This window comes from Cataglyphis hispanica, chromosome 11 (genome assembly GCF_021464435.1).
Source record: "Cataglyphis hispanica isolate Lineage 1 chromosome 11, ULB_Chis1_1.0, whole genome shotgun sequence".
Lineage (NCBI taxonomy): Eukaryota > Metazoa > Arthropoda > Insecta > Hymenoptera > Formicidae > Cataglyphis > Cataglyphis hispanica.
Genome location: NC_065964.1, coordinates 2407493 through 2433415, shown reverse-complemented (window position 1 = coordinate 2433415; position 25923 = coordinate 2407493). Strand labels below are relative to the sequence as shown.

Genomic DNA, 25923 nt, shown 5'->3' with positions numbered 1-25923 from the left:
ATAAGAAAAATTTTAAAAGTTAAAGGAAGAGATAATTTATCGACATTGAAATAATAAATGATTTATTTTATGCATCAATGTTAATTATTTTTATTAGATTGACACTTTGAATCAAATTTGAAAATTTTGTAAATTTTTCGAAGGTTCCATCTGCGAAGGAGACTTGAGATACGAACTTATATATTATTTATAAATGCATTGAATTTATTTTTGTATGATTTTGGTGTACAAAATTTCACTCTTGTTCAACGAACAGATGAAAAATTAAAGTAATTCATATGTCTCTCTTTAAAATACTTGAAATATATACACGAGCAATGAGCACCGCTCGTGAGTCGTAGCGGGCAGAAGCAAAGACATCTCGACCACGTAGGGAACAAGTAGCGACTCCGGTAATTAGTTCCGCTAATCAGTGGCTCGCGAGAGCGAGGGAGAAGGAGGGGACGCTCACTTCTTAGATACATGCGTCCGACATTATCGCCATTTTAAGGGACGTCTCTACTTGTTACAGCCGGCAAGAAACGTCCAGCTAATTTATTCTTATCTTTGCTGGAATCTTCGTCTATAAATTTTTATTTCAACCTCTCGCGCTTGTATTTTCTCAAATCTTATTCATTTAATTACTTGTCAATATAAGCGTACATTTTACCAAAAGAGGAAAGAATAAATTGCTAATGGTTAAATAAGAGTAAAATTTGGTGATGATTATTTTAAAAAATAAATTACATACGCTAGTTTAGTGCCTGATCTATATCTAATTCCATTATCCTGTGACGGTATTTTTATCAAGCACTGAGTATTTAAAAAATATCTAAAATTATAATTAAAAATATTGCTTTCTAATTTGATTGCAGATATTCTTTAAATATCTATTAAAATTTAATTTCTTAACTGTCTATTTATTTTCCTATTTAGTAGTTTTTCTATTGTTTTTATAGTTAAGTTATTATAATCAAATTGTAACTAACGTTATTATTATTTTAATTATAAATTGTAGATTAATTTTTTTAAATTAATCTTAATTATTAATTATTTAAATTAATTATGAATTCTTAACAGTTAGTTTTTCCAAGTTTTACGTAACAAGTGAAGATCAATTGTATGGAAAAATTAAAATAGAAAATTTAAAATGTTCTTTTGATATTTTAATATTTTAGATATTTTAATTACCTTAGAGTCACATGTTTTTAATAATAATATAAAACAGATTTTTCTAAATTTGTTCAACCTTTTCTTAATTAACATTTCTATATCTATAAAACGCAAAACACTTCAAATTCTTATTAAAATAAAATTCGTTTAAAAGCAAATGGAGATTAAGTCATCCGAAGGGAGGAGTTTTGTATCTTCAAACTCCATCTTCAAACTGCGATATAAGTTCTCGATATATTAACTTGTCGTTGTGCATGCGAGTTCTTTTCGATCGCATAATAATGCTTGCCGGTAGTACAAGAGATTGAACAACGTTATTCCTTTTTCCTTTTTTTTTTTTTTCAGGCGAGCACTGCGAGCGACAGGATTACTGCGCCTCGTCGCCATGTCGAAACGGGGCCGAGTGTCGCTCGCTTGAGAACGGCTACAAGTGCACGTGCGCACCGGGTTTCACGGGACCGAATTGCACGGACGACATCGACGAGTGTGACAGGGACCCGTGCAGACACGGTACCTGCAAGAATATTCACGGATCTTACAAGTAAGTCGAGAACGACATTCTTAACTTAGTCGACGTTCACATCTCTATCGCGCTGCGCAAGCGATTCAGTTGACAGCCAAGTGAGCATTTCGATCGGAATTCGGGAAGGTTTTTTTTTTTTTTTTTTTTTTAAATTGACCGTTGGATCTTGAAGATACTGCTACGTGATTATCAGTGGAATGTTGAATGTTGTCTTCTCGAGATACTCGAGGAACCGGACTTTCTAATTATCTCCATGCGTCAGTGTTCCTGGGAGAAGATTATTCGACTTGTAGATATTAACGCGACATTCACTCGACGAATCGAGCGATTTTACGAAGCGTCTCTCGATAAGTAAGACACGCATCGAGATTCCATTCTCGAACAAAGCTTGAAATTTCGCTTAAGAAAATACAGGTCTTATTAAGCACTCTCGTTGAGTACAGAACAGTTGATGCATCTTAATGATCGCAGCTCGGCCGAGAAATCTCTTATTTGTCCGGGTTGCGCGCGTGCATCGCGTGAACGTGCACGGTCACGAATGAAGCCGCATATAATCGATTCTACGAGCAATCGGGGATCTGCATATGTGGAACGATGAGGGGGAAGAGAGGAGGTTTGCGGGTCCGCAACAAAGAAGTAAGAACCGCCGTCACCATCGCTCGGCTTCTCGAAAAACGTCGTCGCATTCGGAGAAAGAGAAAGAGAGAGACGTAGGTGGTGGTGGTGGTGGTGGTATCGCTGGCCTCCTCGTCGCCAATTACCAATTGAACACGGTATGTGCGAGGAGACGCGATGCAACGAGGATTCATCGGCTCGATCCCACGGCCCATTATTGATTTGTCCCTAATTCGGCCACGTCAAAAATTGCCTCCGTTTTGCTCCGACGTGCAATCGCGAAGGTGTATGAGAAAGGACGCGGCAAGATTGAAGCATCGTATCGGAGAGAAAGTTGAGTGTCTCAGATAAGATTGTTTCCATCCCCCAAATAGCTTTTCGAAAGGAAAGATAGGACAGAGTGTCTGCGGTTTTTTTACAGACACACTTCAATTTTCAGATACACTCCTCTGACGATCTATCCTACAATTAATCATCAGAGTTCTTCTGAAAGTTCAGAAGAGTGTGTTTGAAAATCCAGGTAGAATCTTCAAAATCCTTTTAGATGATCTGTCTTAATCATCGGATTCTGGATCTGAAAATTCAGGTAAAAGAGTGTCTGAATTTTTAGAGAATTTTTAGAGAATGTAGGCAGAAGGTAGTCGGAATATCCATCTTGCGTGTGTTTCGAGAAGCTTTCTGATATCACGAAGAGTACGACGTAATAATGAAATGGCTTCTCGGAAGCTACCAAAGATGGAAACACGAGAATCAAAACGCGCTGGAAGATCAAAAGGTGGAAGATCCCGCCCGTTGATCCGCGGGCACGCGGTGGCATGAGTTCCGGTCTCCGAGGATTGGCGAAAAAAATAAAAAAAAAAATAAAGAAATATAACAGAATCTCAGGAGCGAGGAGAGAGAAAAGAAGAGGGGAAAGAAAGAGAGAGAAATTTACCGCGGAAAAGAAACGAGCTCGCCAAGAAACAGGTTTCGCTGGAGGACTTAAGGTCCCTCTGCCCTTCGGGAAGAGACCATAAATCCGCGCTTTGTTGAGATTGGGTCGAGATTAATCGAGAAGCCCGAGTCCGAGCTGACCGCGCCGGACCAGATAATGTCGCTGGTCTGTACATTATATTGAATTATATATCTCGGTTCGACGACGCCCGAGACTCTGTCGGGACTCTGAAGAGTGCGTGTATAAAGACGCTTCGTGTATTTTGAAATCGCTTCTTATCGTCAATGGCGAGAAGAGGCTTTGTCGGCGCATCGACATCCCCGACTTTTCTCGAGATAAATGTATTAATCGGCATTTTTGTAAAATAAAAATACATAACCCTGTATCAAATCCCGAAAAAAACCTTTTAAAAATTTAAATAAGGAAAATTTTTTTTACGTATATTTAGATATTTATTTTTATTCATCAAATTTTTCAATTTCGTATACATATATATTAATTTTTATATATCGCCATCATTAAAAAATACTTTATATATATATATATATATATATATAAAATTAAAAACTTTAATTACTAAAAATAAATATATTTATAAAAAAATTATCTTTTTATTTAAAATACTTTTTCTCAACTTGATTATAGTTACGTATTTTCAGCCTACAAAAATTGTCGATTAATATATTTATCACTAATCATATACCACAAGAGAAACGAGAACATATCGAGCTGGATTAATCAAGATTGGTGCAATCAAGGTCTTTGGTGTGTATGCACTTAAAGATGGGGCGAGAAGCGAACGCTCTGCCGCCGATTTCACGGCAGTGAGCCGGGCCGCGGTAACGTTCAATCGGGCCTAATAAAGAGTTTGATGTGGCATACCTGACCGCCAGGTGGTGTCGGATGGGAGATACGGTGCTATTAAATTGTTACGTAGGATACCGTACTCGGATACCGTAATGCCGCCGTCGTCGTGACGCGAGGGCGAAACCAGTACCGTGAAATTTCCACGCGAAAATATTGATTGAATAATGCGAAAATCTCGTCCGATACGAGTTTCCTTCTTTTCTGCCATATAGATGACTAGCTTTTCGCAAGTTTATGTTGATTGGCTTATTTTCTTTCATGAAGGGAGGGGAGAGATTGCCCCTCCTCCTGCACTCCTATCCTGAAAGGATTCTAGCCTAACCCAACTTTACTTTTAAACTGAAAATAGGTTTAGGTTAGGTTGGAATTTTTTCGGAGTGAAGTTGCAGGGGGAGGGGCAAAGCCTCTTCTCCTCATGCGTAAATGTTGTAAACAATCTCAATCAAAAAATAACAGATTATTACACGAACTTCAATTAATTACATATTCTAAACCAATACTGTCCCCCACTTCTTTCTTGCGGGGAATTACCCAGAAGAACCTTCCCTACAACAATTTAAGTGGCGATAAAATCGATGATGTGTTATCTTTTAGTTTTACCTTAATTTTTTTTTATAAAATAATCGCAAGATAAAAATGTAAGATTCTTCTTCTATTATAACCTAAAAATCGGTTGAAGTTCCTAGATATCTAATATACATCAAACGATGAGTATCCGTACTGTTAAATTAACTTTCGAAGAATAAACGCGTCCTAATGATCTTGCCTTTGCCTCGTCCTTCAAATAATAGTGGGGCGAATTGTTATGTGGCGAAGGAACAACAAGTGGGTGAGAAAGCTGGTAGGAGGAGGACGTCTGCACGTGCGTTGTTCTCGCGGGGCAGGATGTGATTTATGAAATAATCTCCCTGAAGTAGAATTTAATTGAGCGGAGGCGAGGCAAAACGAAGACCGGTGGTGTTCCTTAACCCCGGCATGGATTAACGGCGGATCTTGATCAAGCGCGGCCTCCGCAGCAATTTTGGGGCCCGCACGACGTTACGTATTGACCCCGTGGGGTCAAATTCCTCGGAGATTCTAGTTGAAGCTCGCACCTGGCCTTTTCGCCTTTTCACCAAATGTCACGAGTATTTCGCGCCAGTACCTCCATATCGACGTTAGAAAGAAGTACACTGTTTATAAACTCTCTCTTGTTTATACGCATCTCTTGCAGGATTTTCATAAAAAAAATTCTTTATTAATTTATTTAAAAAAAAAAATACTTTAAAAAAATATTTGAAAAAATATAAATTAATTCTTGATAACAAATAGGTATATCTAAGACATGTCGTCCATTCCGTAAGGCTTGAACGGAGTAACGAAGAAATTGAGACCCGTTCTCACAACCTTGCTCACTTTGTTGTTACGTCGCCGCCAAGCACGTACGATCCTGAACGTCACCGCGTTTTACGTGTCGCATCCCAATCCCAGTAAAGAAGCGAGCTATCCGAGGACGCGCTTTCCACGCGTTGAAGACCTAGACGAGGTCACGGCCCGGGTCGTCGAGCGGCCGCGAAGCAGGAGTCGTTTTCTCGTGGGGAGGGGAAAGAAAAAAAAAAAAAAAATGAGAAGGATCTCGAGCGATTCGAAGAACCCGTTTTTCCCTGATAGCGATGACCGATAACTACGTGACCGGCGTGGTTACGGCGGGCATTTTCGGATTTCGCCTCGCTCTCGCCGTCCCCTCGTTATCGTGAGGATTCCTTCTACACCGCGATAGCGTAGTCAAGCTGTCAGACCGATATCTGTCTCGTAGAATATCACTACTCCCATCCCGGAGACGGAGATTTCGTCTTGCAGCGTAAACATGGCGCGATCCAAAATTCTGACCCTGTCACGATATATTTTTAGAGAACCGGTTCGAATAAAAAAGGTTGACAGCAACATCGTGTATTTCATTTGAATGATAAAAAGAAAATATGCGAAAAAAAGTGCTATTGTTAATCAATTTGAAAAATAATCCTTGCAAGGGAATATTTTTTGGGGAAGAAAAGTAGAATAACTATAAGTTTTTTTTCTCGTATAAAAAATATAATTTTCTTATATATGATTATTTAATTAAAGCTTTGCCAAGATTTTGCGTATCAATTTCTCTAAATAGCTTAATAAAATCGTATGGGCGGAAAGTGCAAACCTTATTCTTAACAAGCGAACACTCACATCTATGAAGGTAAAGGAAATCCGGATTAGAGGAATTGATGTGAGAATAACTTAACGGATGTAATTGCGCAAACGGGTATTGAGGGAAATTTACGACGCCACCTCATGCATCTGGCGTGCGGACTCGCGAGAAAAAAAAAAAATTTGTATCTCGCACGAAGGGCATATCGCGAGATATGCTTTAGCGTGACGGCCGTTCATTCTTGCCGCTCGTTTTAATCGCGACTCGGCGTGGAGCGGACGTGACGGATTAATTCGCGCAACGTTTATGCGCACGGCAAAACATCTGCCTCGATTTAGGACACCCTATATATCCCCGCGACAAGCTTTAAATCTTTATGTTACATTGCTTTTTTCTTGTTTATATAAACTATTTTTAATTGTTAATAAAAAGACTCTACATATCATCGTGGATTTTTTTTTACTCAAATACTTCGAAAACAGCGTAAAATAAATTTATTATATAAATAAAATTATTTTTTTCTGATATTTATTCTGATCTTTCGCTTTAAATCGAAATAGCTTGCATTAATGTCGTTCCTCGTGTCTTACAGAGCAATTAAAAAACATTAATATATTGGTATATTATTTTTCATTATTTTAAATTATACTTTAAGTTTGTTGTGTTAGAGGTTTTGTGTTTGTGAAGTGTAGCATCAAGATAAATAAAATTTTGGTTTTGAAAGCTTCGTGACATTTTTTAAATTGCTTGGAAAAAATATCTGAAGCACTTGATATAAGGCTTTTCTTTATTAATATTAGTATATAATTGTTTTTTATTTTTAATAAAAATAAAAAATATTTACAAATTGAGAATTTATCGAATAATTAATTATTCATTTTTATATATTTAATTATTCATCATTTTTATATAATTTTATTTAACATCAGCGAATTGTTGGAAAAATGTTTCCGCGAACATTGAAGTTTCAGATCGACATTATTTTGCTACATTCAATTTTCAACGATATATTGATGAGAAGATAAATTTCTATCCTATCTTTTATTTTTAAATAAACGTAGAGATCAATTTTTTATATATCGATGACCTCATCATAATTACGTTCGAGGAATCATTATTACTCACAACCTCGCAAAAAACGCGTCTTACAAAAAATTGAAATTGATCAACGTACACGTAATTCATCTCATTTATGCTTCTTATATATATATATCAGAATAATCGAGGATAAGTTTCACAAATCGTTGAAGAGCGAATCGAACGATTAACCGTAATAACATCGTCAGCCGAGTATATCGAGCAGGAGAAATCAGGCTTCAAGGGCGAATTCTTTCGCCTTCCTGCAAGTTCTAATGATACACTCGCAGCTGTAATCATTTGTCGCCCCATTTATATTCATAGGTGATGAGAAAATCGCGTTACGAACACGCATAGCGAGTAAGTTTCTTTCAGTTAAAAAATCGATTTCTCATACCTTGAATAGGAATGAGTCCATTCTTTTAAACATTTTTATTTTTTTTTTGTTTTTTTTTATTATTATTTATTATTTTATTATTATTTATTATTATTTTATTATTATTATTATTTTTATTTTTTTATTATTATTTTTATTTTTTATATATTTTTTAAATATTTTTATTTTTGAAAAATAGAAAATTTCTAAAGATTTTTATTTATCTATTTTTTTTAATTAAAAAAGAACTGATTTTTAGTAGATATATTTTTCTTCCGACAGAAAATGAAAAATAAATATCATTTCACGCAATTATAAAAATTATACATAAATAATATATAATTGCTGAATATATATATATATATATAGATAGATTTTTTCTGAATTTATAAAATACATACAACAATAAGAATATGTGAAAAACGAGATCTATGAGAAAAATTGTCTTTTTCTCTCCATTAGATATGGTAAACATATGCATACATCGATCAGCAATTTTCGCGCGAATAATTCTCGATCACAGTCATGAATGCAATTGTCGAGGCGATAATTGTTGTTGCAGCGAGTCATTTATTATGGTTACATTATGTCGATCGCTATTCATAACGCAAACTGAATATCTCGATGGTATAATCGCGCTCGATCGAGGTTCGAGAAATCCTTCGGACCTGTCCGAAGCGACGATTTCCACGTCGAGTGTGTGAAAACGGAAGCGCGCACGTGTCTCTGCCTCGACGGAAAATGCAAATTGTACTTTGCGATGGGATGTGTAATAGAAACGCTTGCGTCAGAAGTAAAAGTATCTCCGCGATACACGGACTAAAGAAACATCATGTGGCATCTTGTCATACAGCGTGCTCCGTTGCTAATGCATGTTCATCAAGACGTGTGAATACGATTACGTGTGAATGAGATTGCTACCCGGAGATATCTCAATTCTTTTCGACCAACAGATCTTGCACTATACTCTTTCTCCATGTAACCTATGTATATGTAATTAATATTTATTTATAAATATTTATTTTACTAATTATTAGAAATATTTATTTTGTAAATTATAAATATTTTATTTATAAATATTTATTTTTAAATTATAAATATTTATTTATTTATAAATATTTTACTAATTATTATAAATATTTATTTTGTAAATTATAAATATTTTATTTATAAATATTTATTTTTAAATTATTATAAATACTTATTTATTTATAAATATTTATTTTACTAATATTTCTTTAGGCGTAATAATTTTTCAAGAATGTCAAATTCTCATAATTTTAATGAAGAAAATTTGATACAATTATATAATAATTAGGTGTCACATTACATAAGCCGACGAAAGAGAGATAATTAAATTTCTCGGTAAGAATAAGAATGTTTCGCAAGATGTAGGTTTCTTCTTCACGAGAATATATTATATTCACATTGCAATAATCATAAGGAGAATACGGCTTCTCTTGTTGCATGCAGGATAGGTGCCTGTAATTAATTCGATCTCGATGGAAGCGAAATTTCATTTTGTCACCGACAATAATCGGCTTCCACCAATTCAAACAATTAGGACAGTCTAGGTACGTTCTATTATTATTATATATAATTAAAAAAAAATTATTATTATATATAAACTAATATTAGTAAAATAAATATTTAAATAAATAAATATTTACAATAATTTAAAAAATAAATATTTATAATAATTTAAAAAATAAATATTTATAATAATTTAAAAAATAAATATTTATGACAATTTATAAAATAAATATTTATAATAATTTGCAAAACAAATACATACGTACGTTCCATTAAGTTACATTAATACGGCGTTAGGGGCTCCTTTTCACACACTCGCGTTGCATTAGCTTACGTCATTCGACGACCGGACACACGATGCGGAATTAATTGTTGCTCAAGCGCGCGATTAATCCACGCAAATTGAGGATTCTCGAGTCGGAAGACGGCGGATCCACCGATCCGGGACGAGATCTCAACAAAGAGAGAGAGAGAGAGAGAAGGGGGGAGGGGGAGGAGGGGGGGATGTTGTTTTATGCATGGGTTCTTACGACACTCCGCGGCAATTTGTTCGCGAAAGATATTAAACGCGGTAATCGCGACGATGGTAACAAACGCGAAACGGTAATCGTAAACTCTTACGAGCGTGTGCGTGAAATTAAATAAGAATGTTTCGATAAAAACGCGCGACAAGCGCCCACGAACGCGTAATAGGTATAATAACAGTGTCGCAAAAAAAAATGGTTGCCGTACGCTCGGCTTAGATAAAACTCGTCTGGAAAAATTTCTGGGATCCGACTGGAACGTAGATCAGATTTCTTAAAAGATTTCATGGATTTTATTATAGATTTTTTTTTTTATATATATAGATTTTTGCTCGGAAAATCTATATAAAGATTCGAATCACAAAAATATATTGTTTGAGAGACGCGATTCTAAGCAATCCAGGCATTCAAGGCAATTCCATTTGCTTTTTCTGGTATTTTCTCAAAATCCTTTTCACAATTTCCATTTAACATTGCAATTAAAAATAACAATTGAGTAGAATACTTAAAACACTTTGCAAAAACAGAAATTTACAACGGTTTAATTAAAAATTGATCAACATTCGATTTTTATTGACGTTCTGACGTTCCCGAACCAAATGGAATTAAGAAATCAGAAATCAAATATTTTGAAATGATAAGAACAAATATTAATGTTTTTTTATCTTACGACTAATAGTCGCGCTTTGCAGGCTTCATATCCAATCCTTGGCGAAGATTTAAATACAAAAAAAAAGTAAAAAAAGAAACTAATATGTTTTTATTTTTTAATACGATAGCTGATAAAATGAGATTTTTTACTTGAGATTTTTCATTAAAGTGTACGATTTTACGTTATTTGATCTGCTTAAAAATAAAAAAAAAAATAAAAAGAAAATAAAATAAAAAAAAGGATACGAATTTCGAAAGAGGAAACCGCTTTTCCGTTTCGGCACTGAATCGAAAATTTGGAATAAAAAGGAAATTTTTGACAAGTACACTTATTTGAGGCAAATTTTTGGTTTCCTTTTATCGGATAGATTTGAATAGGAATCTATTCTGTGATTTGAAAAAATCTTGGAAAATTCCTATATACGGGTTCGTGCCTCAAACACAAATCATTTTCCATCAACATTCATGAACATTTTTGCAATGAATATAAACCGCACGCTTCCCGTTACATTTCGCCGCGAATAACACGTGATCCCCCAAGCGAAACAGAACCGTCAGTTGAAGGATTTATCGTGGATCGCGATAACAGGCTCGATCATTCGTTCCGGAGACCTGAAATGAAATCTATTAACGTGTTCACGCTGTCACAGCGCACGTTGTCCGCTTGCATTTTCCGTACAATGGAGAGAGCGAGGGTGTTACATAAATCATCGTGATATATTGCATTGTATTTGTCGACTAACTTGATTATATAAATAATGGCATTGATATACGACAAGATTGAGAATCCTTCTCTTTCTCTCGCGGGATATATCAAGTAGAAACATCTCTTAAATCGCCCAATGAGTATCGATAAAAGATTCAAGCAGGGGAAGCAGGTGTCACACCCGGATTCATCTTGTTACACGATGATAACCGTAATCAAACATCGCGTATCAACGCGACTATACAAGGAGGAATGTTATTAACCAGAGGCTACTTAATATTCCGTCGGAGGATGCTTTCATCGTGAAATTTGATGGCGTCGTAAAGACGAAGCCAGAATCCAGCCTCGCTACTCACGAGGCTTTATTCTTCTCTCTCTCTCTCTCTCTCTCTCCTCATCACGGGCGCAATCGCTCTCTCGCGAATCCAATCTCCTTCCCTCCGTCCGCGCTCCATTTTGACGTCAATTAAATCGGCGGCGAAACCCGTATCAATTTTTCGGCGCGGGGCTAATGACAAAACGTCAACGGCGACCGGGTCTTCGGGATAGACTTACGCGAGCGATTTCCGGACCGGCGAGACTTTCGATTAATTCCGGGCCCCCTCATTTTTTTTTTTTCATCTACCTGCCGAGAGGGAAGGCGTATTAAGGGAGCCCCCCAGGAAATAGCGACTTTTTGTCGCGACGCGCGAGAGCTGCGTGTTTCTGGACCCTTGAGGAATGGCCGAGGCTCGGTCTTTTCCCTCGTCCTACCTGTGTTCTTCCTTCGTGGAAGGTGATCTCTGTGTGGCATTTCTCCGCGCGCGGCTGTTCCTCTTTTATGACAGCCCGCGACAGAGCGAAATAAACGGGCGTCGAAGCCGATGGCGAAATTATGGCCAATCGTATCCGCTCTGCCCGCTGCGTAAAAAGTGACTGCCATCGGGATATTGAATAAAGGAATGGCCCTCGGAGGAGGAAGGCAGAATGTAGCTAGGAATGGCATTAAACCCTTCGCGGCTTCAAAATGTATATAGTAACTCATTTGAATTTGAGAGAAAAAGATTTTTTTATTTAAATAGTTTCTCTCAAATTTCAATCAGTTATTGTATACATTTTGAAGTCTCATTACTTAATTATTTTTTTTTTTGAAACTATCGTCAATTAAATATGTTGTAAGAGAGGTTTTTCTGAATAATCCCCCGCAAGAAATAGAGAATGGCAGGTTTAGGAGATACAAATTGATTGAGAGAACAAATTGATGGTTGACATTAAGGTTTTGCTATGCTGTAATAATCTGTTATTTTTTTTATTGAAAAAAAAAAAAACTATTTATTTACGTGGGGGGAGAGACTTTGTTCCTCTCTCTCTGCACTCTCACCTCGAAAAAATTCCAATCTAATCCCTAACGCAATTTTCAGCTCTAAAAGTAATGTTGAATTTTTTGGGAAGGAGCAGAGCCCATGCAATAATCAATAAATAATATCTTTTAAGACAAAAATTCGTATAGTCGCATGTTGAAAGCTGTTAAATGAACTGCGTAAAATCGATGAAATCGATTATTGACAAAATATCCATGTTTGAGTACCGATCCTGCGAATGTAAACAAACACTTTTTCTACTCCACAACAAATATAACGTGCAAAATAAACTTCACTTTTCTAAATGTCATTTTATAATATCTGAGAAAAAAAACATTTAAACTATGAAACTTGAATTTATTATATCTCTTAAATCAATGCCATCCCCTATTTATTTCTTACGGGGAATTACCTTTTATGCAGTTTTATCCATTTTAATTATAATATTTTTTACCCATTTCAGTTATCATTTTTTTTTCTTTTTTCTTTTTTTTTTTGTTTCATGGCTGCGGCGTCAGATTCATATTTTTATTTCGATCATGTGAAATGTTTATACTTGTTGATTAGACTTTATCGGGAGAGATACGGGCGCTTCTCTCTATCGATTACCTCCATTAAGCTTGCACAGTCGTGAGCTAGGAAGCTTCTCGTGGCGACATAAACGCGCTGCGCGTCGCGGCTAGATTCGATCCTGAACACTGAAGTCTTAATTGGCGCTAAGGATTCAGTGCTTATCGAATGACTTATTAATTAAGACGACCGACCATTAATTAATTGCGGGGGAAAAATCTGACTTGACTCGAGACGCGACTCGTGGCACTTCCTATTATTATATATCATTTAACATGAAACATGTGAAAATATTAAAAACAAAATAAAGATTGAAAAATGATATATATTTTAAAATACTCAAAATATTGATAATAGATTTAAATATTTATAAGGATTTATTTATACAATATTTATAGAAATATTGATTAAATATTTATAAATTAAATTTTTATAAAGATATAAAATATTTCAATAAATGATTAAATTCTTAGGATTTAGCGATTGAGATAAAAAAAAAAGATTAACGCTAACATTTTTATTAGAGCAATGAATAAAATTATTATTATTTTTTCTAAGTAATTATGCGAAAATCTTTAACAGCGGGAATTTTTTGTTTTCAAACGAAATGATTAACTTGACATTTCTTATCACTCGCAAATCATATACGCTGATCAAAGTCAAGCACGGGGAAAAATTCAGATCCACTTTCCAATTGTGGAACATTACAGCGAAACGAGATGTACACAATACCAGTATCTGCATTGTTCGCTCTCGCGAGCAATCTTGTTTTCTAGAATGCAATTGGAACGAATCTAACATTCTTGCTGAACCATTGAGAGAGTGCGCTATCATCATTGTAGTTACAGGAGAGAGAGAGAGAGAGAGAGAGAGAGAGAGAGAGAGAGAGAGAGAGAGAGAGAGAGAGAGAGAGAGAGAGAGAGAGAGAGGAGAGAGAGAGAGAGAGAGAAGAGAGAGAGAGAGAGAGAGAGAGAGAGAGAGAGAGAGAGAGAGAGAGAGAGAGAGAGAGAGAGAGAGAGAGAGAGAGAGAGAGAGAGAGAGAGAGAGAGAGAGAGAGAGAGTAGGAGAGAGAGAGAGAGAGAGAGAGAGAGAGAGAGAGAGAGAGAGAGAGAGAGAGAGAGAGAGAGAGAGAGAGAGAGAGAGAGAGAGAGAGAGAGAGAGAGAGAGAGAGAGAGAGAGAGAGAGAGAGAGGGAGAGAGAGAGAGAGAGAAGGAAGAGAGAGAAGAGAGAGAGAATGAGGTGGGAGAGAGAGAGAGAGAGAGATACCCACAAAGTGAGCTCTCGAAAATCGAATGTATCGGGAATCATTCGCGGTCAGTCACGCGGAATAATGGATTAGGCGAGGGAGAGACTCATTGGGTGCCGTAACGTTTAGGGCCTTAGGATATCGTGTAGAGGTACTAGGGGAACGCCGACGACCCGCGGCGAAAATCATCCCCTGGCACTTGGAAAACACGCCCCGTCCTTCTATCTGCCCGTAGACCAGTTCCTGCGCATAATGTGGGTAAACAAGTGAAAATTAAACTTTAAAGTTGGCCTTGCCTTCGTCGACAGGGGCTGCGGACGAATAATATATCCTTTGTAAATATTAATCGATCGATAAGCATTTAAATATCGGATATTTGAGCAACGGAGTATTAATTCTGAAATATAAAGAAAAATATTACGCATCTTTGTATTTTTCTTTTTTTTTTTCTTTCAATTACTTTTTTGGAAATATTAATTTATAAATATATTATTATAAATTCTTCTGATTGCTTATATTATTATATATTAATTATATAATTATTAGTTATATTAATATATAATTAAAATTAAAATTATATAATTATTATAATAAATAATTATTGTATAATATCATATTTATTACTATATATATATATGTATACGATAGTTTGTTAGTAAAAATTGAAAGATCTTTCGTAACGAGCCTGATCTTGAAAGTGAGTTTTTATTTGAAATTTTTAGATCGTAGGTATTGACACCATTTCGAAGCTGCAAACACTTTCGCGCAAGTCATTGTTTTTACTTTCGACGCGACTCGGTCCTCCCCAAATATGCACTAGACTGCGGACACATCCATCATTTCGCGGTTTTATACATATTTACCTTGCTGCTATGCAAACAGAGCGTGTTTCGGACACGAAAATAGCGATTAAGGTATTGACTCGAGTAAAATACGGCCGATCAGGGGATTAAGATTAGCACTGTTCGACAAAGTTACAAGTATATATTCAAAGAATTTGATATTGACAATATTTATGGAATATTTTTCGCGCTCAGGAAAGTATAGGGAGTATTTCTAATAAGAATTCAATTTAATTTAATTTTTAATTTATAATTTATCATAAATAAATATCATAATTCACATAAAGAACATAGAATGTTAATTGAACACAAAATACAGTCGATAAAAGTTAGTTGTATTTATTTAGAAAAAGATAATTTAGAAATTTCTTTGTACATTTATTTCTAAAGATCAATTAATTGTATATAAAAATATCATTATAATACATCTTCATTATTTATATATTTAAAAAGAATTTCATTAACATCTTTATAAATATTTAAAATTGTATAAAAGAAATCTTACCTTTTTCTATAAATTTATATTAAAAAAGAATTACATAAACATTTTTATATAAATATTTAAAGTTGCATTAAAGAAATCTTATCTCGTGCCGGATGGAATTTGTATAGTCTCCCTCTTCAAGTGGCAGAATGCAAGAGGGAGATGCTCTTGCGCAAAGATGCTGCCCAGAGCAACGAGAGAGAAAGAGAGAAAAAAAAAATAACGTCTCGATCGGAAAGCAACAAAGTTAGGGCGAGAAGGGAGCCTTCGTGTGCGAGTAAGCGCGAGCGCAGGAGAAAAGAGGGGCGCGAAACTTGCCGGCGATGAGAAAGAGAAAGCGCACGGTGATGTTGGACGGGAGGGATGGAGGGGGAACGAGTCCGAGCGCGCGTTGCGGATGGTGGGGAGGGGAATGCGCGATGCTGGCGCCCTCTGAGCGGTCCACGGTGGAAGGTAAGGTTAGTCAGTCGCCAGTCACCCGAGAGGAGGACGCATGTCTCGTGCGCGCGTTCCCACGTTCGCGTTCGAGCGTCCATTTCGTTCAAAGTAACCGCGTTATTAAATCGAACGGAGTTTGATTTTCAGTGTTCAAGTGAAAAGACATACGCGCGTCCGTTTGTCGCGGCCATTAAATCGCGATAATAATACGATACCACCGAGTTTGAAGGCGCGAGAGGCGAGCGATGTTGTATCGTGATATATTAAATACAGTGTGATCATCGATATGCGAATCGTGTGTTTATACTAACTGATAATATTTTCTGAATTATTACTCTTGATTTTTTTCCTCTGTCAAACGTCGCGGTCATCTCTGACAAGTTGGATTACACTGTCGTGTGTGAAAAAAAAGGGGCCTTTGCCGAAGCCAGTGTGCGATAGTGTGTGAACTTGTGTTGCGAAGGGTTAATGCATAAGAGTCGTGTGAAAAGAGAAAAAGATATATCAAGTGCGTTTGTATTACCGCGAATTTTTGATTAATCGTTTCGTGGAACGAGAGAGAGAGAGAGAGATAGGAGAACGAGAGGCTGGATCCCTCCCCCTCCCCCTTCCCAGTAATTTCTTCTTCTCGGAAAATGGAGTGAACATTCGCGCATCGGGCCTCTTCGTGGAAATATGAGGATTACGTTTCACTGCTGCGAACGTTCGTGGGCATTGATTACAAGCGAAAATGAATCTCACGCGCGTGCTTCTTCTGCTATTATTCGTCGCTGGCTCGAGGTGCGTTTGAGAAAAAAAATGGATTATTTTTTAATTTAAAATTTTTCTATCTCAGCATCCTCGCGTGCACGAAGCAACATAAAATAAGATAATGAGTACTATTTTACAATTTTTACCGATGAATCGTTGATAAATTTGAGTTCAGGATAATAAGTTGAGCTTTATCAATGTTTTATAAAATAATATTTAATAAACAGGAAATAATATGTATATTGACATTTATATGAGCGAGTATTTTACGTGACGTGTAAATGTCATGTTGGAATGACATAAATCGTGATCTATAAATCGTAAAAGGATTTTTAAAAGGATAGTTAAGTGTATGATCTCTAATGATTATGATCATATTTCAACTTACTTAAATAAAAATTTCTCTCGAAAAAGGAAGATGAGCTTTAATTTATTAAAGAAATATTTTTATACGCTATCATACATTTAAAAGAATTTGCTTCGCTTCAAATAATTATTGATTGAAACAGATGGCGTGATTACTGGACGGTGTCATATTCTTTCGATTATATTGTCATCGATATCAACGCGAACTGATGGAATTGTTTCATGTTTTCGTTGTTGGATCGTATTACAGATTTCTCAGTCGCAGAAAAATCGATATTGCTCACATATCGCGTTGATTATTCACGCATTAAGAGTGAGGGAAAATAGGGGAGAATTATAATTACTTATTTACAGAAATTTCAAATTTAAATTATATAGTCTCTAAAAAAAGTTACGTTCTTTCTTTCTTTTTAAATTATCCTATCAGTTTTCTTATACATTTATTATATATTTTCAATATGTAATCTTTCTTATCTCGCAGATGCATGTGCTCGAGCGGGTATACGGGACAAAATTGTGAGAGCGACTACATCCCATGCGATCCGTCACCATGTGAAAACGGAGGCTCGTGCCATCAGCTGAGCGAGCTCGGCTACGCGTGTCACTGTCCCGAAGGTGAGTAAACTTCTTTTTTTTTTTCTCCAACTTCCTATCGCGCCTTAAAATCCCCCCATCGTACTCTCCCAATTCCAGGGAAAGATGAAACTTTTTTCGGTATCAAAGCGTACGATCTTCTCGCACGCACATTTCGCTCCTCTTCTCCCCCGAACCTCGCTGTCATCCGCGCGTCACGTGCGCGCGATCGCCAAGTTGTCAAGGTTAACGAAAATAAATGAATGGCAAAATCTACGGACATTTTCAATATATATATATTATTGTGAAGTTTCAAGAATTCTGTGGGAGTGGGATCGCTTACATGTCGCGGAGAGAAATTATAATTCGAACGTCCGAGAGAGAGAGAGAGAGAGAGAGATTTGCTTTAAAAATATTTTCGAGAGAGAGAGAGAGAGAGAGAGAGAGAGAAACAATTCTTTTTCTTTTCTTCTTTGTCTCATGTTTCCGTAGTGCGGGATAAATAACGACTCTCGTTCTGTCATATCGAGTCATCTCGAAATCTCGCGATTTCCGTGAAAACCGTTTCGTAAACTTTTCTCACGAAGCGACGAGAAGTTGATTCTCGCGACCCGTTTGTTCGCGCGACATCTGGGTGGGAGGGGGGAGCGGGAGGGGGTGGAGGGGGTGGGATGACAAAAGTCGGTTAATTACGGATTAACCTGCTGCGGGACTTTTCGGAGATTGTCGCACGTTCCACTCTGTTTGTTCCAAAAATACGAGAGAAAAAGCATGAGAGAGAGAGAGAGAGAGAGAGAGAGAGAGAGAGAACGAGAGACAGAAGGAGAGAGAAAAGAGAGCCTCTCGTACGGCAGGGCACCGATTACTCGGTGCAACAGGTACAATCCCGGCCAGGGGTGTCCGGCACGGTCATTTACGTATACGTGTGCATATATACACGGTGGATGGTTAATGTAAAGCCTAGGGTCAGCCTAGCGTGGCCTTCTCGCTCCCCGGATCACAATGCGTGGTCCTCTTTTTCCCAGGCGGACCACGACCATGGCGACCCCACCTTCTACTTGGTCTGCTCCTTTACTCCCCCCCTCCCCCCCTCCCCCGTTGTCTTCGCCCCCTCCGTCGTCCTCTTCCGTCCACCTTGTGTGCCGGCGCACCTTCTCCCGTTTGAGAAACGCGAGCGAATTTCTGCCCTTTCACAGGTGGTTCTTCGTCACTCATCGTTACACGCTTCTAGATATTTTGTGCGATTATAAAAAAAAAAAAGTAGGCAATGTTATAGTATAGAGTATAGGGTGTGTAATTTTTTTAAATTTAAAATTTTTTCAAATTACATTGTTGATTTTATTTTTTACACCTGCATACACAGGTTGACAGTTTGAATGTTTTATTCATTTAGACATGCAATTATTTTCATCTATAAATATTTATAATTGTACTCGTAAATGGCTTTCTCTATATACGTACATATTTAATTTGCATGTATATTTAATATTTTATAAAAATAAATACTTCATAATACTTAAAAAATATTATAAAGCATAATTAAAATTTTTTTAAATTACAATAACAAAAAAATCATTTACTTTTAAAGGCCCCGACATTATATCAAATTCCCAGCACGCTAAATCTTGTTTCGTTTAATCGTGCCTTTTTCGGGCATCTATAAATCCGTGGACATTCTCTCGGCGAATAAGAATGTGGGGAGAAGGGGTGGTGGATGGGGGGCAAGAAATTGAACGTTCGCCGAACGTATTTTGTGTAACTTTGCTCACGCGTGTCGCCGCCGTGTGTTTTACCTTACATTAAATACAAAGTGCCGCTTTGTGCCTGCCATTTGTCTCGGCAGGTATTCGCGTTCGAGGAGGCCATCATCCGGAGAGAGCTGCCTGCATAACTACACGCACCTCTTATTTCGATCATCCTTTTTCCCGGCCTCTTCTCGAACGAGGTTGGCGCGAACGGGGCCGCCCGCCGTCATTATCGCCTTTTCCGCTCAAGGCGACCGACGTCTTCCGCGGAGGGCACACTTGCTCTTGCCGTGACAACTCCAATAAGTCCACGCCGGGATCGAAACTCGAAGAAGGCGTGCCCAAGTCATGGTGTCGGCGGTGGTCGTTAGTCGGAGATGCTTGTTCCCGGTCGTAACTATTCCGGATTCTGCCTACCGCGAGGAGTCGCTGAACTTGCTCGATCGGTGCTCGAGAAGTCTCCTGTAGACTTCTCTCGTCTCGGTATATTACTTATAAGTAAAGATCCCGTTTTCTTCATTTTCTTGTACTCGTTTCCATTCCTCTCGGCGTAACTCGATCCTACTTGTAGCAGTTGCGTTTGATTAATTATCAGCACTAATGGCTAGTAAACATTTCTTGACATTTAACATAGTATTTATTCGCTCACGAAATACTATAATAAAATTTTTTAAATAAATACTCGTTAAAATATGTATTAAATATTTTCTAGTGTTTATAAGAGATTGATTTAACAAATAAAAAAAGAAAGAAAGAAAAAAAATTGTTTCAACATAATTTTGAATTTATATATTTATAAATATTAATTTTAATATGTTTATAAATATTTTATTTAATTTTATATATTTATATTTTTCAAATATTAATATATTTATAAATATATAAATATTAATAATTTATAAATTGCTCTAAAATTTAATACCTATTTTATATTATCTATCAGATTTTTCAGATATTAGATTTTTGATCTAAGGCTTGCAGTACGCTTGCCCATTGTCATAATTTATTTTTATTTTGATTACATAAAAACTTATGTTTTATCCAAGAAGAAAGATAGAGAAAGGGATAATGAATTTTAAGGAATGCAAGATATTATACAATGCATTAAATATATTTATATAATCGTACGTTCTGTCATTTTGCTGGTTTTCTTGAATAGAATAATAATGCCGTTAAATGTCATATAATTTCCATCGAGGTGAAATTCGACAGCATCGCAACGCTTCTCGTTCGCGAAACGATTTGCTCGCATAATCAGTTATAATGGTTCAATTTCCAACATCCCTCTCTCTCTTTTGACTCTCATCCTTTGGCCTGTCTGTTGCCACTTCGTGCCGAGCACGAGCCACCATCCTCTTCCCTCGCTACATTTTACGTCGCGTGCGACTATAGTCTCCTTTCTAAGGATCTAATCCCTGATTAGCGAAGGATTTTCCTCGCGCCGAGCGATCCGATCACGCCTTCTCCCTTCGATTTCGCTAATTAGAAGTTGCTTTATCGAACGTCGGATAGACGATTAACTAGGAAATTGATCGGTCGAGAGAGAGAGAAGAAAGACGATGCAAATGGAGAAAGAAAGATAGAATGAGAGACTGAATGAAAGAGAGAGAGAGAGAGAGAGAGAGAGAGAGAGAGAGAGAGAGAGAGAGAGAGAGAGAGAGAGAGAGAGAGATGCCTCGGCTCGCTCCTACAATACCCGTTTTCTAACTGCCATTTTTTCTTCATATCTTTCTCGTTCCGATTCCATCACACATACATGCACACATACAGAGATACAGAGTGCATGAATTGGAGATGAGAGAGAGAGAGAGAGAGAAGACGAGTCTTGACGTTTGATCGACCGCGACGATTGTGCCTGGCCGGTGAAGTTCTTGCGGAGGAATTAAATCGTCGATTTTATCTACGCCCCGCGACGATCGGCAAGAAACGCGAATTTATTGTTGAAGTTGTAGTACGTACTTTGTACCGGCGACGCCGACGAAGGATTGAATAGTCTCGTGAGAGTTTCCATCGATGCTCTCACACCGATTAATTTGTTGATCCACTTCTTACCGTTCGCCACGGCAATTATATTCGATGACTCCATCATTTTCTGGCTCTTCAAGTGTTTATACAGTCTCATTGTTATGTTTACATTCCTGCTCTCATGTTTACATTTTATTTTGTTTTAGACGGAATAACGCGAATTTTAATTTTCTATTTATTTGCCTGTTTTATTTGAATTGTTTTTATTTAATCACGGTAAATTTTTATGATGTAAACAAAAAGATTTGAAATTATTAATATTATTATATGATATTATATAATATAAAAAAATATAAGACAAGAAAGCTGAGTATCTCTTATTAAAACGAAAGCAGGAAATATATATAATGTGATGATATTTTTTAATACAACTGTGATAAAAATCCTGCATGATAAATAAAAAGATATTTAATTATCTCTAGTTAATGACTTTGACATGAAAGCCTGCTCAAGCTCGTCGACATGAAAATGCATACGAGCTTCCTTATCAATTAAAAGCTATCATTTTACTCTTATTGAACGGGTACCATCCCATTTCTCTTAACAGGTGCAACGAATACAAGCTATTGTTTAATTAAAATCAAACAAGTCCTGCCTGCACGCATGATCGAGAATCCGATCTATTCGATCTATTTTAGCGCGACCGATGTCGGAAGATTGAGTGCATTCGCTCGCTCGTCATGTTCCCCGTGTAATTTCTGTAACTGGTTTACAGCAAGCGCATATATACATACACATACAAGTCAGAAGGACACACGGTATGCTATTCATTGTAAAATTACATTCGCGTGATCATTTTACGACTTCGCCGTATAATCTTTAATCGTGTGAAGTTTTTGTATATTGAATAGAAAAAAAATAGTATCAAAAAGAAATAAATTATTTCTTATTCTTCCAAAGAGAAATACGATCTCCCTCGTCATTAGTCTAACGTAACGATTACGCATCGCCGCATAAATCGCACGTAAAAAGTTTCCACGTGTGAAATGTTAGAGTATTGTCTCTCACACGTGGTTGAGCATGAGAGAGACACGAAATGGATGGATGGGGGTTATCCGTTCCCCGTTGATTTATACCATTGCTCTCGAGTGCACGTAAAATGCGTAGCACGACGAACGGGGGAGTGCGGCGAAGGGACTGGGAAGGCAAAGTAAAGCGCGCGTTAGTTTCGCCGTTTTTGCCGTTTCTCCTGGGGAATCGTTACGGACAATTTATACGATAAGAAATGTGTCAAGGATTAAGGGCAATGGGAGAAAAAGATATACACACGAAGTCGAGTATAAAGGTACTCGTTTTGCCTTTATTTTACAACCATGTGCATTTAAAGAGACGAAGTTTTTTTTTTATAAATTTATTTGATTTATTTTATATATGTATTTTAATTTATTTCAATATATATTTCAATTTATTTTAATATTTAATTACGTTATATGTATTTTAATATATATTCTCTTTTTTTTAGAGGAAATATATTCCATAAAATACGCATTAAATTTTTTTTTTATTTTTTAAAATCAGCCTTATATATACGCATATAAACCTTAGAAGGTATTTAATAAATATTTTTTTTTTTTAATAAAAAAATTTGGCAACCTATTTAGACGAATTCTAAAAATTGCGTTATAATATACATACATTTCTTTTTTAACTTTTGATTATTTTAACTTTTAATTTAATCAAAATATTGATATGTGAAAGTCAGAAAAAAATATATGTATAAATGTCAGAAGACACGTGACATATGTCTCCTAATTAAATTCTCCGCATTATCTCGTTTAACCGAGAAACGTACGATGCGGAACATCGTACTTTTCTCTACCACCTCCCCTCCCCCTCCCCACCCCCCTATCCTGCTCGCCGAATAGGAAAAAGCGGTACTTTCATGCCACGGCACACCCGGAAACACGCGAATATAATCGGCCGCGAGTTTTCCGTCACGCGTCGCGATCGATCAGCTGATAATTATTACAACAGCGCGCGATAACTCGCGCCTCGTTCCCACGTGTCGTGTGTTGTATCTACCATTCCTGCAACGGTACACGAATTTTAACGCCGAGATACGTGCGTGTCTCTCTCTCTCTCTCTCTCTCTCTCTGTTTCTTGCCCACCCACGGACTTCGTCCGTAGAAATGTCGTTTAGATACCTTCAGAGACGATTGAAATCCATACGCGAGCGGCTCACGAGCCCGAGAAAGAGAGGGAAGATTTATCGACTTCTCGGTTACATTGTTCTTCATTAGTCGAGCAGGGCTTAACACTTAATTAAATCTCCTCCACGGAGCCGCGATTCATGGGACGCCGTTCGCGCCGTTTCTCAACGCGTTTCGGCTTTTGTGAAAGAGCGTTATTAATATCTCTCCGTGTGTTCTCTTCTAATCCGACAAAAACCGCGTTCTCTCTCTCTCTCTCTCTCTCTCTCTGTCCTACGTTGCGTAATTAATAGCCGCGAACCCTCGAGCACAAAGCAGGCGCGTACGACGACGTCTAACAAGTGTCCTCGCGACGTACGTCTTCGTGTGCCTCCATTCTCGTGCATTGTCCACGGGGTCTATTTCATCGCGCAATCCACCGTGTCGTCGCTCCATTCTCTCGCTTCTTCCGGTTCTTCAACCTGACGCACCGTAGGTGGTTCAGATATATGCGTAGCAACTCGGCGCGCGAAGGTGACGTCGTAATTAGTAATTTTTCCATCGCGGATCCAGTCTCCACCTCGACCGCTAAATCGACGAAGGTCACCCCGTGATAATTACGTGAAATTTTTATATTAAATATATCTCTCTGTCTGTTCCAAGGCACGTTGTTGCCGCGCTTTTTAATTTAATTTAATTTAATTCTTCTGCCATTGTATCTCGATTAAAAAACTATTATAAACAATTCTCTATTGTAAATAACCTTCATCAAGTGTCATCAACTGTCTATTTGCTTCCCATAATAATATTATTGGCAAAATTAATTATGAATTAAATCATTATATTAATATATCAAAATCCGAGATTAATTCCTTTGCGAAATAATATCTATATACATTATATGTATAATTAATTGATTAATATTTTTTCTAACTCTAATTTTGATACGTCATAAAAAGATATAACGCCCGCTAATCTCGAGACAAGTCAGTCTTTTAAACAAAAGGAGGGTGATGGGGGAGGGAGGGAGGGGGGAGCTTCCGAGACACACCAATCTCGGACTGGACGCGGCCGGCTCACAATTCCTCGCGACAGTGACAGATACCGGGTCGTTCTTGCGTTCATGGCTGCTTGTAGCCGTAGGGATATAAGTATACCGCTGGCGTTTCATTCTCATAAGCTCTGAGACTGGAGGAGGGACGCGATAAATGAGTTCGAGCCGCCGCTCTAGACGTGATTCCCAGTTGGAGCTATTCTCTCTCTCTCTCTCTCTCTCTCTCTCTCATCATAGGTTTGGACCTTCGAATTTAGGGTCATAAAACTTATGCTGAGTGAACCTAACGCGAAATTTTCATGGTGATCATGAAACACAGCGATTTTGCAGTGATGATGAGCAGTCGTAACAAGATAAAAAAAATATATATATATATATATATTATTGGTCCGTCAATCTTTGCATTGCAACTCGTTTCCTCCACATAGTTTCTTTCCCACGATTTGGTCAAATTGCACAGATGTGCCATGCGGAACCCCTTTTCTGCTATTCGCTCATTGGGGTCTCGATATTGTGGCGAGTACGAATCTCTCTAGGGAATTGATCCAAAATCAGAATGAGTACTGCATAATGTAATATAATCCTCTGTGAGACTACTTGTAAAATATGAGACGCATTTGTGTTACAAGTCAAATGTAACAAAAAATTAAATGTTAGGAAATCAAATATTAATATCTGTCAAATATTAATCTGTCAAAGCCAATATTCATATGTCAAATATTAATCTGTCAGAATCAATATTGATATGTTAAATATTAATCTGCCAAAAGTAATATTAATCTGTCAAAATCAATATTAACATGCCAGATGTTTATCTGTCAAAACTAATGTTAACATGTCAGATGTTAATCTGTCAAAAGTAATATTAACATGTCAGATATTAATCTGTCAAATATACATTATCTTAGTATATTATTTATATTATGATAGTTGGCCAAATAACAGTTCAATGCTCGTACCGTATCGTATCATATATGACATAAGAATGTACGTGTACTGGAATTCCGCTTTCTTTAAAGATTGGAATAAAGAACAATTCTAGCTTGGATTCTTGACAGAAGCGAATATTATTCTCTACTATTACATCTCTAAACATGTTATTTCATAAAAAAAAATTTAATATAATAAGAAAATATGTATATAATTTTGCTTGAGATTATTTTTCGAGATAATAACACACATACACACACACACACACATCCTTGTACGCGTAACACATAAAGTAGAATAATCCGTTGAATC

At 36.9% G+C, this 25923-nt stretch overlaps 1 protein-coding gene across 2 annotated transcripts in view; it reads left to right on the top strand.

Moving 5' to 3' along the window:
• LOC126852713 (neurogenic locus Notch protein) overlaps nt 1-25923 on the top strand; it is a 259129-nt gene that overhangs the window by 98526 nt on the left and 134680 nt on the right. Inside the window, exons 4-5 of one of the 2 annotated variants that reach the window (XM_050597774.1) lie at nt 1498-1693; nt 17637-17770. In XM_050597774.1, the coding sequence (XP_050453731.1) occupies nt 1498-1693; nt 17637-17770 (330 nt within the window). Of the gene's footprint in view, nt 1-1497; nt 1694-16075; nt 16820-17636; nt 17771-25923 lie in introns of those variants that run through there. The other variant, XM_050597775.1, reaches the window with a different exon arrangement.